This window comes from Gobio gobio (genome assembly GCF_949357685.1).
Source record: "Gobio gobio genome assembly, chromosome: 18".
Lineage (NCBI taxonomy): Eukaryota > Metazoa > Chordata > Actinopteri > Cypriniformes > Gobionidae > Gobio > Gobio gobio.
This window is the reverse complement of record NC_137111.1, coordinates 50,580,462-50,600,461: the sequence shown is the minus strand read 5'-3', so window position 1 is coordinate 50,600,461 and position 20,000 is coordinate 50,580,462. Positions and strand designations below refer to the sequence as shown.

Genomic DNA, 20,000 nt, shown 5'->3' with positions numbered 1-20,000 from the left:
GCAGCTCACACACTCACTGCAGCTCACACACTCACTCACACACTCACTGCAGCTCACACACTCACTCACACACTCACTGCAGCTCACACACTCACTGCTGCTCACACTCTCACTCACACACTCACTGCAGCTCACACTCTCACTGCAGCTCACACTCTCACTGCAGCTCACACACTCACTGCAGCTCACACTCTCACTGCTGCTCACACTCTCACTGTAGCTCACACTCTCACTGCAGCTCACACTCTCACTGCTGCTCACACTCTCACTGTAGCTCACACTCTCACTGTAGCTCACACTCTCACTGTAGCTCACACTCTCACTCACACACTCACTGCAGCTCACACTCTCACTGCATCTCACACTCTCACTGCTGCTCACACTCTCACTCACACACTCACTGTAGCTCACACTCTCACTGCAGCTCACACACTCACTCACACACTCACTGCAGCTCACACTCTCACTGTAGCTCACACACTCACTCACACACTCACTGCAGCTCACACTCTCACTGCTGCTCACACTCTCACTGCTGCTCACACTCTCACTCACACACTCACTGTAGCTCACACTCTCACTGCAGCTCACACTCTCACTGCAGCTCACACACTCACTCACACACTCACTGCAGCTCACACTCTCACTGTAGCTCACACACTCACTCACACACTCACTGCAGCTCACACTCTCACTGCTGCTCACACTCTCACTCACACACTCACTGCAGCTCACACTCTCACTGTAGCTCACACACTCACTCACACACTCACTGCAGCTCACACTCTCACTGTAGCTCACACACTCACTCACACACTCACTGCAGCTCACACTCTCACTGTAGCTCACACACTCACTCACACACTCACTGCAGCTCACACTCTCACTGTAGCTCACACACTCACTCACACACTCACTGTAGCTCACACTCTCACTGCTGCTCACACTCTCACTGCTGCTCACACTCTCACTCACACACTCACTGTAGCTCACACTCTCACTGCAGCTCACACTCTCACTGCAGCTCACACACTCACTCACACACTCACTGCAGCTCACACTCTCACTGTAGCTCACACACTCACTCACACACTCACTGCAGCTCACACTCTCACTGCTGCTCACACTCTCACTCACACACTCACTGCAGCTCACACTCTCACTGTAGCTCACACACTCACTCACACACTCACTGCAGCTCACACTCTCACTGTAGCTCACACACTCACTCACACTCACTGCAGCTCACACTCTCACTGCAGCTCACACTCTCACTCACACTCTCACTGCAGCTCACACTCTCACTGCAGCTCACACTCTCACTCACACACTCACTGCAGCTCACACTCTCACTGTAGCTCACACACTCACTCACACACTCACTGCAGCTCACACTCTCACTGCTGCTCACACTCTCACTGCTGCTCACACTCTCACTCACACTCTCACTGCAGCTCACACTCTCACTGCTGCTCACACTCTCACTCACACACTCACTGCAGCTCACACTCTCACTGTAGCTCACACACTCACTCACACACTCACTGCAGCTCACACTCTCACTGTAGCTCACACACTCACTCACACACTCACTGCAGCTCACACTCTCACTGCAGCTCACACTCTCACTGCTGCTCACACTCTCACTGCAGCTCACACTCTCACTCACACTCTCACTGCAGCTCACACTCTCACTGCTGCTCACACTCTCACTCACACACTCACTGCAGCTCACACTCTCACTGTAGCTCACACACTCACTCACACACTCACTGCAGCTCACACTCTCACTGTAGCTCACACACTCACTCACACACTCACTGCAGCTCACACTCTCACTGCTGCTCACACTCTCACTGCAGCTCACACTCTCACTCACACACTCACTGTAGCTCACACTCTCACTGCAGCTCACACTCTCACTCACACACTCACTGCAGCTCACACTCTCACTCACACACTCACTGTAGCTCACACTCTCACTGCAGCTCACACTCTCACTGCAGCTCACACACTCACTCACACACTCACTGCAGCTCACACTCTCACTGCTGCTCACACACTCACTCACACACTCACTGCAGCTCACACTCTCACTCACACACTCACTGTAGCTCACACTCTCACTGCAGCTCACACTCTCACTGCAGCTCACACACTCACTCACACACTCACTGCAGCTCACACTCTCACTGCTGCTCACACACTCACTCACACACTCACTGCAGCTCACACTCTCACTCACACTCTCACTGCTGCTCACACTCTCACTCACACTCTCACTGCAGCTCACACTCTCACTGCAGCTCACACTCTCACTGCAGCTCACACACTCACTCACTCACTGCAGCTCACACACTCACTGCAGCTCACACTCTCACTCACACTCTCACTGCAGCTCACACACTCACTCACTCACTGCAGCTCACACACTCACTGCAGCTCACACTCTCACTCACACTCTCACTGCAGCTCACACACTCACTCACACACTCACTGCAGCTCACACTCTCACTGCTGCTCACACTCTCACTCACACACTCACTGCAGCTCACACTCTCACTGTAGCTCACACACTCACTCACACACTCACTGCAGCTCACACTCTCACTGTAGCTCACACACTCACTCACACACTCACTGCAGCTCACACTCTCACTGTAGCTCACACACTCACTCACACACTCACTGCAGCTCACACTCTCACTGTAGCTCACACACTCACTCACACACTCACTGTAGCTCAAACTCTCACTGCTGCTCACACTCTCACTGCTGCTCACACTCTCACTCACACACTCACTGTAGCTCACACTCTCACTGCAGCTCACACACTCACTCACACACTCACTGCAGCTCACACTCTCACTGCTGCTCACACTCTCACTCACACACTCACTGCAGCTCACACTCTCACTGTAGCTCACACACTCACTCACACACTCACTGCAGCTCACACTCTCACTGTAGCTCACACACTCACTCACACACTCACTGCAGCTCACACTCTCACTGTAGCTCACACACTCACTCACACACTCACTGCAGCTCACACTCTCACTGTAGCTCACACACTCACTCACACACTCACTGCAGCTCACACTCTCACTGCTGCTCACACTCTCACTGCAGCTCACACTCTCACTCACACACTCACTGTAGCTCACACTCTCACTGCAGCTCACACTCTCACTCACACACTCACTGCAGCTCACACTCTCACTCACACACTCACTGCAGCTCACACTCTCACTCACACACTCACTGTAGCTCACACTCTCACTGCAGCTCACACTCTCACTCACACACTCACTGTAGCTCACACTCTCACTGCTGCTCACACTCTCACTCACACTCTCACTGCAGCTCACACTCTCACTGCAGCTCACACACTCACTCACTCACACACTCACTGCAGCTCACACTCTCACTGCTGCTCACACACTCACTCACACACTCACTGCAGCTCACACTCTCACTCACACTCTCACTGCAGCTCACACACTCACTCACACACTCACTGCAGCTCACACACTCACTGCTGCTCACACTCTCACTCACACTCTCACTGCAGCTCACACTCTCACTGCAGCTCACACTCTCACTGCAGCTCACACACTCACACACTCACTGCAGCTCACACACTCACTGCAGCTCACACTCTCACTCACACTCTCTCTGCAGCTCACACACTCACTCACACACTCACTGCAGCTCACACACTCACTGCTGCTCACACTCTCACTCACACTCTCACTGCAGCTCACACTCTCACTGCAGCTCACACACTCACTGCAGCTCACACACTCACTGCAGCTCACACTCACTCACACTCTCACTGCAGCTCACACACTCACTCACACACACACTCACTGCAGCTCACACACTCACTCACACACTCACTGCAGCTCACACACTCACTGCAGCTCACACTCTCACTGCAGCTCACAAACTTACTCACACACTCACTGCAGCTCACACTCTCACTCACACTCTCACTGCAGCTCACACACTCACTCACACACACACACACACACTCACTGCAGCTCACACACTCACTGCTGCTCACACTCTCACTCACACTCTCACTGCAGCTCACACACTCACTCACACACTCACTGCAGCTCACACACTCACTGCAGCTCACACTCTCACTGCAGCTCACACACTCACTGCAGCTCACACACTCACTGCAGCTCACACACTCACTGCAGCTCACACTCTCACTGCAGCTCACTCACTCACTCACACACTCACTGCAGCTCACACTCTCACTGTAGCTCACACTCTCACTGCAGCTCACACTCTCACTGCTGCTCACACTCTCACCCACACACTCACTGCAGCTCACACACTCACTCACACACTCACTGCAGCTCACACACTCACTCACTCACACACTCACTGCAGCTCACACTCTCACTGTAGCTCACACTCTCACTGTAGCTCACACTCTCACTGCAGCTCACACTCTCACTGCTGCTCACACTCTCAATCACACTCTCACTGCAGCTCACACTCTCACTGTAGCTCACACTCTCACTGTAGCTCACACTCACTGCAGCTCACACACTCACTGCAGCTCACACTCTCACTGCAGCTCACACTCTCACTGCAGCTCACTCACTCACTCACACACTCACTGTAGCTCACACTCTCACTGCAGCTCACACTCTCACTGCAGCTCACACTCTCACTGCTGCTCACACTCTCACTGCTGCTCACACTCTCACTCACACACTCACTGCAGCTCACACACTCACTCACACACTCACTGCAGCTCACACTCTCACTCACACACTCACTGTAGCTCACACTCTCACTGCAGCTCACACTCTCACTGCGGCTCACACTCTCACTCACGCACTCACTGCAGCTCACACTCACTGCAGCTCACACTCTCACTGCAGCTCACACACTCACTGCTGCTCACACTCTCACTGCAGCTCACACACTCACTGCAGCTCACACTCTCACTGCAGCTCACACACTCACTCACACACTCACTGCAGCTCACACTCTCACTGCAGCTCACACACTCACTGCTGCTCACACTCTCACTGCAGCTCACACACTCACTGCAGCTCACACTCTCACTGCGGCTCACACTCTCACTCACACACTCACTGCAGCTCACACTCTTACTGCAGCTCACTCTCACTGCAGCTCACACACTCACTGCAGCTCACACACTCACTCACACACTCACTGCAGCTCACACACTCACTCACACACTCACTGCAGCTCACACACTCACTGCAGCTCACACACTCACTCACACACTCACTGCAGCTCACACACTCACTCACACACTCACTGCAGCTCACACTCTCACTGCAGCTCACACAGTCACTGCAGCTCACACTCTCACTCACACACTCACTGCAGCTCACACACTCACTGCAGCTCACACTCTCACTGCAGCTCACACACTCACTGCAGCTCACACTCTCACTGCAGCTCACACTCTCACTGCAGCTCACACTCTCACTGCAGCTCACACTCTCACTCACACACTCACTGCAGCTCACACTCTCACTCACACACTCACTGCAGCTCACACTCTCACTCACACACTCACTGCAGCTCACACTCTCACTGCAGCTCACACACTCACTCACACACTCACTGCAGCTCACACTCTCACTGCAGCTCACACACTCACTCACACTCACTGCAGCTCACACACTCACACACACTCACTGCAGCTCACACACTCACTCACACACTCACTGCAGCTCACACACTCACTGCGGCTCACACTCTCACTCACACTCACTGCAGCTCACACACTCACTCACACACTCACTGTAGCTCACACACTCACTGCGGCTCACACTCTCACTCACACTCACTGCAGCTCACACACTCACTCACACACTCACTGCAGCTCACACACTCACTCACACACTCACTGCAGCTCACACACTCACTGCAGCTCACACACTCACTGCGGCTCACACACTCTCACTCACACTCACTGCAGCTCACACACTCACTCACACACTCACTGCAGCTCACACACTCACACACACTCACTGCAGCTCACACACTCACTCACACACTCACTGCAGCTCACACACTCACTCACACTCTCACTGCAGCTCACACACTCACTGCAGCTCACACACTCACACACACTCACTGCAGCTCACACTCTCACTCACACACTCACTGCAGCTCACACTCTCGCTGCAGCTCACACTCTCACTGCAGCTCACACACTCACTGCAGCTCACACTCTCACTGCAGCTCACACACTCACTGCAGCTCATACACTCACTGCAGCTCACACACTCACTGCAGCTCACACTCTCACTGCAGCTCACACACTCACTGCGGCTCACACTCTCACTCACACACTCACTGCAGCTCACACACTCACACACACTCACTGCAGCTCACACTCTCACTCACACACTCACTGCAGCTCACACTCTCGCTGCAGCTCACACTCTCACTGCAGCTCACACTCTCACTGCAGCTCACTCACTCACTCACACACTCACTGTAGCTCACACTCTCACTGCAGCTCACACTCTCACTGCAGCTCACACTCTCACTGCTGCTCACACTCTCACTGCTGCTCACACTCTCACTCACACACTCACTGCAGCTCACACACTCACTCACACACTCACTGCAGCTCACACTCTCACTCACACACTCACTGTAGCTCACACTCTCACTGCAGCTCACACTCTCACTGCGGCTCACACTCTCACTCACGCACTCACTGCAGCTCACACTCACTGCAGCTCACACTCTCACTGCAGCTCACACACTCACTGCTGCTCACACTCTCACTGCAGCTCACACACTCACTGCAGCTCACACTCTCACTGCAGCTCACACACTCACTCACACACTCACTGCAGCTCACACTCTCACTGCAGCTCACACACTCACTGCTGCTCACACTCTCACTGCAGCTCACACACTCACTGCAGCTCACACTCTCACTGCGGCTCACACTCTCACTCACACACTCACTGCAGCTCACACTCTTACTGCAGCTCACTCTCACTGCAGCTCACACACTCACTGCAGCTCACACACTCACTCACACACTCACTGCAGCTCACACACTCACTGCAGCTCACACTCTCACTGCAGCTCACACACTCACTGCAGCTCACACTCTCACTCACACACTCACTGCAGCTCACACACTCACTGCAGCTCACACACTCACTCACACACTCACTGCAGCTCACACACTCACTCACACACTCACTGCAGCTCACACTCTCACTGCAGCTCACACACTCACTGCAGCTCACACTCTCACTCACACACTCACTGCAGCTCACACACTCACTGCAGCTCACACTCTCACTGCAGCTCACACACTCACTGCAGCTCACACTCTCACTGCAGCTCACACTCTCACTGCAGCACACAATCTCACTGCAGCTCACACTCTCACTCACACACTCACTGCAGCTCACACTCTCACTCACACACTCACTGTAGCTCACACACTCACTGCGGCTCACACTCTCACTCACACTCACTGCAGCTCACACACTCACTCACACACTCACTGCAGCTCACACACTCACTCACACACTCACTGCAGCTCACACACTCACTGCAGCTCACACACTCACTGCGGCTCACACACTCTCACTCACACTCACTGCAGCTCACACACTCACTCACACACTCACTGCAGCTCACACACTCACACACACTCACTGCAGCTCACACACTCACTCACACACTCACTGCAGCTCACACACTCACTCACACTCTCACTGCAGCTCACACACTCACTGCAGCTCACACACTCACACACACTCACTGCAGCTCACACTCTCACTCACACACTCACTGCAGCTCACACTCTCGCTGCAGCTCACACTCTCACTGCAGCTCACACACTCACTGCAGCTCACACTCTCACTGCAGCTCACACACTCACTGCAGCTCATACACTCACTGCAGCTCACACTCTCGCTGCAGCTCACACTCTCACTGCAGCTCACACACTCACTGCAGCTCACACTCTCACTGCAGCTCACACACTCACTGCAGCTCATACACTCACTGCAGCTCACACACTCACTGCAGCTCACACACTCACTGCGGCTCACACTCTCACTCACACACTCACTGCAGCTCACACACTCACACACACTCACTGCAGCTCACACTCTCACTCACACACTCACTGCAGCTCACACTCTCGCTGCAGCTCACACTCTCACTGCAGCTCACACACTCACTGCAGCTCACACTCTCACTGCAGCTCACACACTCACTGCAGCTCACACACTCACTGCAGCTCACACTCTCACTGCAGCTCACACACTCACTGCGGCTCACACTCTCACTCACACACTCACTGCAGCTCACACTCTCACTGTAGCTCACACTCACTGCAGCTCACACACTCACTGCAGCTCACACTCTCACTCACACACTCACTCACACACTCACTGCAGCTCACACACTCACTGCAGCTCACACTCTCACTGCAGCTCACACTCTCACTGTAGCTCACACTCACTGCAGCTCACACACTCACTGCAGCTCACACACTCACTGCAGCTCACACTCTCACTGTAGCTCACACTCACTGCAGCTCACACACTCACTGCAGCTCACACTCTCACTGTAGCTCACACTCTCACTGTAGCTCACACTCACTGCAGCTCACACACTCACTGCAGCTCACACTCTCACTGTAGCTCACACTCTCACTGTAGCTCACACTCACTGCAGCTCACACACTCACTGCAGCTCACACTCTCACTGTAGCTCACACACTCACTGCAGCTCACACTCTCACTGCAGCTCACACTCTCACTGTAGCTCACACTCTCACTGCAGCTCACACACTCACTGCAGCTCACACTCTCACTGTAGCTCACACTCTCACTGTAGCTCACACTCACTGCAGCTCACACACTCACTGCAGCTCACACACTCACTGCAGCTCACACTCTCACTGTAGCTCACACTCACTGCAGCTCACACACTCACTGCAGCTCACACTCTCACTCACACACTCACTGCAGCTCACACTCTCACTCACACACTCACTGCAGCTCACACTCTCACTGCAGCTCACACACTCACTCACACACTCACTGCAGCTCACACTCTCACTGCAGCTCACACACTCACTCACACTCACTGCAGCTCACACACTCACACACACACTCACTGCAGCTCACACACTCACTCACACACTCACTGCAGCTCACACACTCACTGCGGCTCACACTCTCACTCACACTCACTGCAGCTCACACACTCACTCACACACTCACTGTAGCTCACACACTCACTGCGGCTCACACTCTCACTCACACTCACTGCAGCTCACACACTCACTCACACACTCACTGCAGCTCACACACTCACTCACACACTCACTGCAGCTCACACACTCACTGCAGCTCACACACTCACTGCGGCTCACACACTCTCACTCACACTCACTGCAGCTCACACACTCACTCACACACTCACTGCAGCTCACACACTCACACACACTCACTGCAGCTCACACACTCACTCACACACTCACTGCAGCTCACACACTCACTCACACTCTCACTGCAGCTCACACACTCACTGCAGCTCACACACTCACACACACTCACTGCAGCTCACACTCTCACTCACACACTCACTGCAGCTCACACTCTCACTGCAGCTCACACACTCACTGCAGCTCACACTCTCACTGCAGCTCACACACTCACTGCAGCTCACACTCTCACTGCAGCTCACACACTCACTGCAGCTCATACACTCACTGCAGCTCACACTCTCACTGCAGCTCACACACTCACTGCGGCTCACACTCTCACTCACACACTCACTGCAGCTCACACTCTCACTGCAGCTCACACACTCACTGCGGCTCACACTCTCACTCACACACTCACTGCAGCTCACACTCTCACTGTAGCTCACACTCACTGCAGCTCACACACTCACTGCAGCTCACACTCTCACTCACACACTCACTCACACACTCACTGCAGCTCACACACTCACTGCAGCTCACACTCTCACTGCAGCTCACACTCTCACTGTAGCTCACACTCACTGCAGCTCACACACTCACTGCAGCTCACACTCTCACTGCAGCTCACACACTCACTGCAGCTCACACACTCACTGCAGCTCACACACTCACTGCAGCTCACACTCTCACTGCGGCTCACACTCTCTCTCACTCACACACTCACTGCAGCTCACACACTCACTGCAGCTCACACACTCACTCACACACTCACTGCAGCTCACACTCTCACTGTAGCTCACACTCACTGCAGCTCACACTCTCACTGTAGCTCACACACTCACTGCAGCTCACACACTCACTGCAGCTCACACACTCACTGCAGCTCACACACTCACCGCAGCTCACACTCTCACTGCAGCTCACACACTCTCACTCACACTCACTGCAGCTCACACACTCACTCACACACTCACTGCAGCTCACACACTCACACACACTCACTGCAGCTCACACACTCACTCACACACTCACTGCAGCTCACACACTCACTCACACTCTCACTGCAGCTCACACACTCACTGCAGCTCACACACTCACACACACTCACTGCAGCTCACACTCTCACTCACACACTCACTGCAGCTCACACTCTCGCTGCAGCTCACACTCTCACTGCAGCTCACACACTCACTGCAGCTCACACTCTCACTGCAGCTCACACACTCACTGCAGCTCATACACTCACTGCAGCTCACACACTCACTGCAGCTCACACTCTCACTGCAGCTCACACACTCACTGCGGCTCACACTCTCACTCACACACTCACTGCAGCTCACACTCTCACTGTAGCTCACACTCACTGCAGCTCACACACTCACTGCAGCTCACACTCTCACTCACACACTCACTCACACACTCACTGCAGCTCACACACTCACTGCAGCTCACACTCTCACTGCAGCTCACACTCTCACTGTAGCTCACACACTCACTGCAGCTCACACACTCACTGCAGCTCACACTCTCACTGCAGCTCACACACTCACTGCAGCTCACACTCTCACTCACACACTCACTCACACACTCACTGCAGCTCACACACTCACTGCAGCTCACACTCTCACTGCAGCTCACACTCTCACTGCAGCTCACACTCTCACTGCAGCTCACACTCTCACTGTAGCTCACACACTCACTGCAGCTCACACACTCACTGCAGCTCACACTCTCACTGCAGCTCACACACTCACTGCAGCTCACACTCTCACTCACTCACACACTCACTGCAGCTCACACACTCACTGCAGCTCACACTCTCACTGCAGCTCACACACTCACTGCAGCTCACACTCTCACTCACACACTCACTGCGGCTCACACTCTCACTCACACACTCACTGCAGCTCACACTCTCACTGTAGCTCACACACTCACTGCAGCTCACACTCTCACTCACACACTCACTCACACACTCACTGCAGCTCACACACTCACTGCAGCTCACACTCTCACTGCAGCTCACACTCTCACTGTAGCTCACTCTCACTGCAGCTCACACACTCACTGCAGCTCACACTCTTACTGCAGCTCACACACTCACTGCAGCTCACACACTCACTGCAGCTCACACACTCACTGCAGCTCACACTCTCACTGCAGCTCACACACTCACTGCAGCTCACACTCTCACTGCAGCTCACACTCTCACTGTAGCTCACTCTCACTGCAGCTCACACACTCACTGCAGCTCACACTCTTACTGCAGCTCACACACTCACTGCAGCTCACACACTCACTGCAGCTCACACACTCACTGCAGCTCACACTCTCACTGTAGCTCACACTCTCACTGCGGCTCACACTCTCACTCACACACTCACTGCAGCTCACACACTCACTCACACACTCACTGCAGCTCACACTCTCACTGTAGCTCACAGTAATGGCCCCAAGTCTGCAGAGATAGTGTGTGTGAGAGAGTCTCTTCTGCTCACCAAGATCAAAAATACAATTTACAATCAATAATGCTTTGGGCAATGTTCTGCTGGGAAACCGTGGGTCCTCCATCATGTGGATGTGACTTTGACCCGTCTCACCTACCTCAGCATTGTTGAGCCCATGTCCAGCCTCTCATGGAGACGGTTTTCCCTGTGGCTGTGGCTCTTTCAGCAGATAATGCGCCGCCACAAAGCACAAATGCTTCAGGAATGCTTTGAGAGGCACAACAACGAGTTTGAGTCCAAATTCCCCAGATCTCAATCCAATCGAGCATCTGTGGGATGAGCTGAACAAACAAGTCCGATCCATGGAGGCCTCACCTCGCAACTTACAGGACTTAAATGATCTGCTGCTAACATCTTGATGCCAGATACCACAGCACACCTTCAGGGGTCTAGAGGAGTCCATGCCTCGACAGGCACAATATTAGGTCATAATGTTATGCCTGATCGGTGTATTTTCACAGCCGTTTTTACTGTATTTTTGATTACTAAACGCAGCCTTGGTGTGCTCTAAATGTGTGTGTGTGTGTGTGTGAGTGGTAATCCCGAAGTTATGGGCACAAAATGTCCCCACAAAGATAGCAATATCCGAAATCCTCGTCCTTTTGGGGACATTTTTTTGTCCCCATGAGGAAAACATCTTATAAATCAGACTAAGTGATGTTTTTTGAAAATGTAAAAATGCAGAATGTCTCCTGTGATGGGTAGGTTTAGGGGCAGTGTGTGTGTGTGTGTGTGTGTGTGTGTGTGTGTGTGTGTGTGTGTGTGTGTGTGTGTGTGTGTGTGTGTGTAGGTTTAGGGGCAGTGTAGGGGGATAGAATATACGGTATGTACAGTATAAAAACCATTACGCCTATGGAAAGTCCCCATAAAACATGAAAACCCAACACGTGTGTGTGTGTGTGTGTGTGTGTGTGTGCAGGCCGCGGCGTGTTCGGCGAGGTGTTTCTGGCTAAAGCGCGGGCGATAGTGAAGGCCGAGGAGGAGACGCTGGTGCTGGTGAAGAGTCTGCAGAGCCCAGAGCAAGAGCTGCAGTCCGAGTTCAGGCGAGAGATGGAGATGTTCAGCAAACTCCACCACACACACGTCGCTCGGCTGCTGGGGCTCTGCAGAGACACACACCCGCACCTCATGATCCTGGAATACGTGGATCTGGTACATCAACACACCACAAAACACATCTGAAGGATGCCCGTGACTAACCCAATGTGCGTCGTAGTAAAGTGTGTGTGTGTGTGTGTGTGTGTTGTTTTTCAGGGTGATCTCAAACAGTTCCTCCGGATATCAAAGAGCAGCGATGGGAAACTCAAGCCGCATCCCATCAGCACTAAAACTAAAGTAGGTGATGTTCCTCTGAGTGTGTTTAACCCTCTGGGGTTCTTCATTATGGGTCACACTCAGGACCTTCCGGAGGGCGGGATTCAGATAAAAAAGATTTGAGTAAAATCAATTAAATATATTTTTGTTCAATAAAATTTTTTCTTTTCTTGTTTGGTGTTTTGAGATAATTTTATGATTTATAATTAGTATTTATGCAATAATTATGGCCCATTTTTTCCCATTGAATATAATAAAAAAATTATATATATATATCTTTTTTTTAATTTTTTTTATTAAATCTGCACTTAATTTTAGAGTCAAGTCTAGGCCTCATGAAAGCAATTTTTTAAATGAGATCAGTGCCATCCGGTGGACACATTGAGCATTTTTATCACGCAATAGCACATTTTTACCACTATAGTGGATCTTGCGTTTTATAAAAAATAAAAAAAAAACGTAGCTTTATCAGAATGGGGATAGGATTTGAAAAGTCTAAGTGGTCGTAAAGAAAATAGTCACACTCAGGACCTTCGGGTCAAAAATGACCCCCATAGGAAATGAACGGGAAATTGGCAAAAATATGCAAATACAGTTTTTTTTGTGCATACAATCTACAAATCAGCCAGGATGCAGAAAAAACGGACTCAACAGTGAAGATCTCTAAAACATCAAGAGTGCAAAACACACACACACACACACACACACTTATACGCACAAAAACACACGCACACACAAATGAATGCGTGCCATTCCAAAAGCGAATTGTGTTTTTGTGTGTGTGTGTGATTTTTTTTTTGTCTGTTTTGCACTCTTGATATTTTAGAGATTCACCCCTTCACTGTTGAGTCCTTTTTTTCTGCATCCTGGCTGATTTGTAGATTGTATGCACAAAAAAACTCCCATTTATTTCCAATGGGGGTCATTTTTGACCCCATTTTTTTTTTTACGACCACTTAGACTTTTCAAATCCTGTCCCCAATTTTTTTGGTGTTCATATACCAAGTACCAATAAAGTCACCAAGTTTCGGACCATTCCGATGAAGCTACGATTTTTAACATTTTTTATTTTTAAACATTCGGGTCAGAAATGACCGAAGAGCCCCAGAGGGTTAATGAGTCATGTGACTCGTGCTGATCATGTGACTCGTGCTGATCATGTGACCCTGCTCTCCGCAGCTCTCCATCTGTGCTCAGGTGGCTGATGGGATGCAGCATTTATCAAACCAGCGCTTCGTGCATAAAGACCTGGCGGCCAGGAACTGTCTGATCAGCCGACAGAGACACGTGAAGGTGTCCGCACTCAGCCTCAGTAAAGACGTCTACAGCAGGTACTGCCCATCTGACATCATCAAAGTGTGTGTGTGTGTGAAGGTACACTCACCTGAAGGATTATTAGGAACATCTGTTCAATTTCTCATTAATGCAATTATCTAATCAACCAATCACATGGCAGTGTCTTCAGTGCATTTAGGGGTGTGGTCCTGGTCAAGACAATCTCCTGAACTCCACACTGAATGTCGGAATGGGAAAGAAAGGAGATTTAAGACATTTTGAGCGTGGCATGGTTGTTGGTCTGAGTATTTCACAATCTGCTCAGTTACTGGGATTTTCACACACAACCATTTCTAGGGTTTACAAAGAATGGTGTGAAAAGGGAAAAGCATCCAGTATGCGGCAGTCCTGTGGAGAAAATGCCTTGTTGATGCTCGAGGTCAGAGGTCATGGGCCGACTGATTCAAGCTGATAGAAGAGCAACTTTGACTGAAATAACCACTCGTTACAACCGAGGTCTGCAGCAAAGCATTTGTGAAGCCACAACACACACAACCTTGAGGCGGATGGGCTACAACAGCAGAAGACCCCACCGGGTACCACTCATCTCCACTACAAAGAGGAAAAAGAGGCGACAATTTGCACCAAAATTGGACAGTTGAAGACTGGAAAAATGTTGCCTGGTCTGATGAGTCTGGATTTCTGTTGAGACATTCAGATGGTAGAGTCAGAATCTGGCGTAAACAGAATGAGAACATGGATCATCATGCCTTGTTCCCACTGTGCAGGCTGGTGGTGGTGGTGTAATGGTGTGGGGGATGTTTTCTTGGCACACTTTAGGCCCCTTAGTGCCAATTGGGCATGGTTTAAATGCCACCGCCTACCTGAGCATTGTTTCTGCCCATGTCCATCCCTTTATGAGCACCATGTCCCCATCCTCTGATGGCTACTTCCAGCAGGATAATGCACCGTCACAAAGCTCCAATCATTTCAAACTGGTTTCTTGAACATGACAATGAGTTCACTGGACTAAAATGGCCGCCACAGTCTCCAGATCTCAACCCAATAGAGCATCTTTGGGATGTGGTGGAACGGGAGCTTCGTGCCCTGGATGTGCATCCCACAAATCTCCATCAACTGCAGATGCTCTCCTATCAATATGGCCAACATTTCTAAAGAATGCTTTCAGCACCTTGTTGAGTCAATGCCACGTAGAATTAAGGCAGTTCTGAAGGTGAAACACAGTATTAGTGTGTGTTCCTAATAATCCTTTAGGTGAGTGTATATATAGGGAGTCTGGGCATGAGTGTTCACATGCTTGAAGAGCGCCCTCTTGTGTTGATATGGGTCAGTCACACTCACAGCAGCTCTGATGTGTGTGTGTGTGTGTGTGTGTGTGTGTGTGTGTGTGTGTGTGTGTGTGTGTGTGTGTGTGTGTGTGTGTGTGTGTGTGTGTGTGTGTGTGTGTGTGTGTGTGTGTGTGTGTGTGTGTGTGTGTGTGTTCAGCGAGTACTATCACCACAGGCAGGCCCTGATTCCCCTGCGCTGGCTCTCGGCTGAGGTTGTGTGTGACGGCGAGTTCTCCAGTAAGTCTGACGTGTGGGCGTTCGCTGTGCTCATGTGGGAAGTGTTCAGTCTGGGTGAGCTGCCCTACACCACCCTCAATGACCAGCAGGTGCTGGAAGGTGAGCCCACGTCACATGACCACACACACACACACACACACACTGATGGGATTTACTACACCTTCACGTTGAGTGAGGGTTTCTGTAGATACAAACTTAAAGTCTTAAATTTGATCCTAAAATATCTTGTTAAAGGCACAGTGTGTAAGTATTCGTCTCAAAGGCGTGTCTTGACTCTTGAGTGGGCGGAGCTTTTATTCTAAACCGGCGAAACGAAAATCTCAAAATCCAACAGGAAGTCAGAAACATCCTGACTTGCGTCCCTGTAGTCATCTTGCTAACCCTGTTAGTATGTATTTCTCAACTTCCAAAAAAGATCACAATTTCATTGAGACAATTTTCAGGAAATTACATCATTTATTTTTCCTGTTAGAATTCAACTGTACAAAATTAAAGGCATATTGCAGGTAAAAAACATTCCAAATGAATATATAACCTTGTATGAAAATACCATATGATAAGGTAATGCAGGATTCAAAATGTTTTAAAAGGACATAAGAGCACTGATTTAGTAGATAAAGTGTCCGTTTCATTGGCCGCTTGTAAAAAGAGCTTTTTTTTCAACATTGTGTCATATTGACGCAGCGCTGCTGCCATAGAAGGCCAATCTATATGTGCCAAAGCTTGCACACTCTTCTGCTACACACTCAGAAGTATGTCGTTTTTCTTCACAAAAAGAGTTTTTTCACACTTTTAGGTCGTAGTATAAGTAAATGGTAAATGGTAAATGGACTGCATTTATATAGCGCTTTTAACAGACCTACGGCCATCCAAAGCGCTTTACATTTGCCTCACATTCACCCATTCACACACTCATTCACACACCGACGTGTGTAGTAGGCGAATTTGGACGCAGCATCTATCTCTGAGCTCTTGAAGCTCCGCCCTCTTCCTAAAAGTGGGCAGGGAACAGCAGCTCATTTGCATTTAAAGGGACACACACACGGCGTGTGACAATTTTAACATGCTATAATAAATGATCTGTGGGTATTTTGAGCTGAAACTTCACACACACACACACACACACACACACACACACACTCATCAGAGACTTATATTACATCTTTAAAGGGGCATAACAGCTCCCCTAAAGCAGAAAATAATAATAATAAAAGGAAATCGTGAGATTTGAACATGTGTATGTTCTATGGAGGGTGTGAAGCAGAATATAAAACATCGACAACTTCCATATGATCCAATGCTCAATAAACAGTTCATTAACACAACTTGTTTTACAAACACACACACACATACACACACACACACACACACACACACACACACACACACACACACACACACACACACACACACACACAAACACACATATATATACAGTATATATATATATTGTCACTTTTTGAGGGTGAGGGTTTTTGTGTGTGTCCCTTTAAATGCAATTGAGCTGCTGCTCCCCGCCCCCTTTCAGGAAGAGGGCGGAGCTTCAAGAGCTCCAGCATATCAGCAACAACAAAACAGGCCGATCTCACGCACTGAACATGTCACCAACTTTTAGAACCAACCGTTTTATAATCCACATTTACATTTACATTTACATTTAGCAGACGCTTTTATCCAAAGCGACTTACAAATGAGGGCAATAGAAGCAGCTAGAGCAGTCGAGGGCAACAATATCAACAATATTAACAATATGCAAGTGCTGTAACAAGTTTCAGTTAATCTAGCACAGAACAAGTTTTTTTTTTTTTTTTTATAAATAAATTAGACAGACAGACAATGAATAGAATGATAAGTGCTATTCTCGATAAAGATAAAGTCTCGATAAATAATCCAGCATTAAAGACCCTCGTTTGAGAAGCGTCCGGCGCAAAATGATGGACACAAACATAAAGTTATGATTATTATGATGAGTGAAGGGTCATGTGACACTGATGATCAGATGAGCAGAAGAGAAACACGCTTGTAGCCTGTTTAGTGATGTATGTTGAGATTGTACACTAGTATTTTTGTCTTGTTTTCAGTCCAAATATCTAAAAAATCTTACATTAAGAAGCATTGACTAGACAAGCAAAAGTTTGTGTCTTGTTTTGGGGGAAAATAACTCAAAATTAAGTATTAAAATAAGCAAAATAATCTGCCAATGGGGTTAGCAAAATAACCTTGTTTTCTGTTTGAATTAAGATTATTTTGCTAACCCCATTGGCAGATTATTCTGCTTATTTTAAAGGGTTAGTTCAGCCAAAACTGTAGATTGTGTGATTAATGACTGAGCCTCATGTGGTTGGACACCCGTCAGACCTCCGTTCATCTTCAGACACAAATGAAGATATTTTAGTGTAAATCTGATGCTCTGAAAGGCCTCCATTGGCTCAACTTTACACTCTCAAGACCCTTAAAAGACACTAAAGACTAAAGTTACAAAGTCCATCTCACTACAGCGGCTCTACAATAACTTTATGAAGACGACAATAGTTTCTGTGCGCAAAAAAACCCTAAATAACGACTTATATAGTGATGACGATTTCAAAACACGGCATCATGAAGCTTCGAAGCGTTATGAATCAGTGAGTCGATTCAGCAGTTCAGAGCGTTATGAATCAGTGAGTCGATTCAGCGGTTCAGAGCGTTATGAATCAGTGAGTCGATTCAGCGGTTCAGAGCGTTATGAATCAGTGAGTCGAATCAGCAGTTCAGAGCGTTATGAATCAGTGAGTCGATTCAGCAGTTCAGAGCGTTATGAATCAGTGAGTCGATTCAGCGGTTCAGAGCGTTATGAATCAGTGAGTCGATTCAGCGGTTCAGAGTGTTATGAATCAGTGAGTCGAATCAGCGGTTCAGAGCGTTATGAATCAGTGAGTCGATTCAGCAGTTTGAAGCGTTATGAATCAGTGAGTCGATTCAGCAGTTTGAAGCGTTATGAATCAGTGAGTTGATTCAGCAGTTTGGAGCGTTATGAATCAGCAAGTCGATTCAGCGGTTCAGAGCGTTATGAATCAGTGAGTCGAATCAGCGGTTCAGAGCGTTATGAATCAGTGAGTCGATTCAGCAGTTTGAAGCGTTATGAATCAGTGAGTCGATTCAGCAGTTTGAATCGCCAAATTTCAGCAGTTTGGCGGTTTGACACGCGATCCGAATCATGATTCGACTCACTGATTCATAACGCTTCAAACCGCTGAATCAACTCACTGATTCATAACGCTCCAAACCGCTGAATCGACTCACTGATTCATAACGCTTCAAACTGCTGAATCGACTCACTGATTCATAACGCTTCAAACCGCTGAATCGACTCACTGATTCATAACGCTTCAAACTGCTGAATCGACTCACTGACTCATAACGCTCCAAACCGCTGATTCGACTCACTGATTCATAACGCTTCGAAGCTTCATGAGGCCGTGTTTTGAAATCGTCATCACTATATAAGTCGTTATTTAGGGTTTTTTTGCGCACAGAAACTATTCTCGTCTTCATAAAGTTATTGTAGAGCCGCTGTAGTGAGATGGACTTTGTAACTTTAGTCTTTAGTGTCTTTTAAGGGTCTTGAGAGTGTAAAGTTGAGCCAATGGAGGCCTTTCAGAGCATCAGATTTACACTAAAATATCTTCATTTGTGTCTGAAGATGAACGGAGGTCTGACGGGTGTCCAACCACATGAGGCTCAGTCATTAATCACACAATTTACAGTTTTGGCTGAACTAACCCTTTAAAGCAAAAACTCCCTTCATTTTGAGTTATTTCCCCCCAAAACAAGACAAATTGTTTTATTTGT

General features: G+C 49.3%; 1 protein-coding gene across 1 annotated transcript in view; it reads left to right on the top strand.

The window, feature by feature from the left end:
• Positions 1-20,000, top strand: part of ptk7b (protein tyrosine kinase 7b) — a 124,829-nt gene that overhangs the window by 103,257 nt on the left and 1,572 nt on the right. Inside the window, exons 16-19 of the mRNA XM_079842761.1 lie at positions 12,914-13,146; positions 13,249-13,329; positions 14,488-14,639; positions 16,090-16,268. Of these exons, the coding sequence (XP_079698887.1) occupies positions 12,914-13,146; positions 13,249-13,329; positions 14,488-14,639; positions 16,090-16,268 (645 nt within the window). The remainder of the gene's footprint in view (positions 1-12,913; positions 13,147-13,248; positions 13,330-14,487; positions 14,640-16,089; positions 16,269-20,000) is intronic.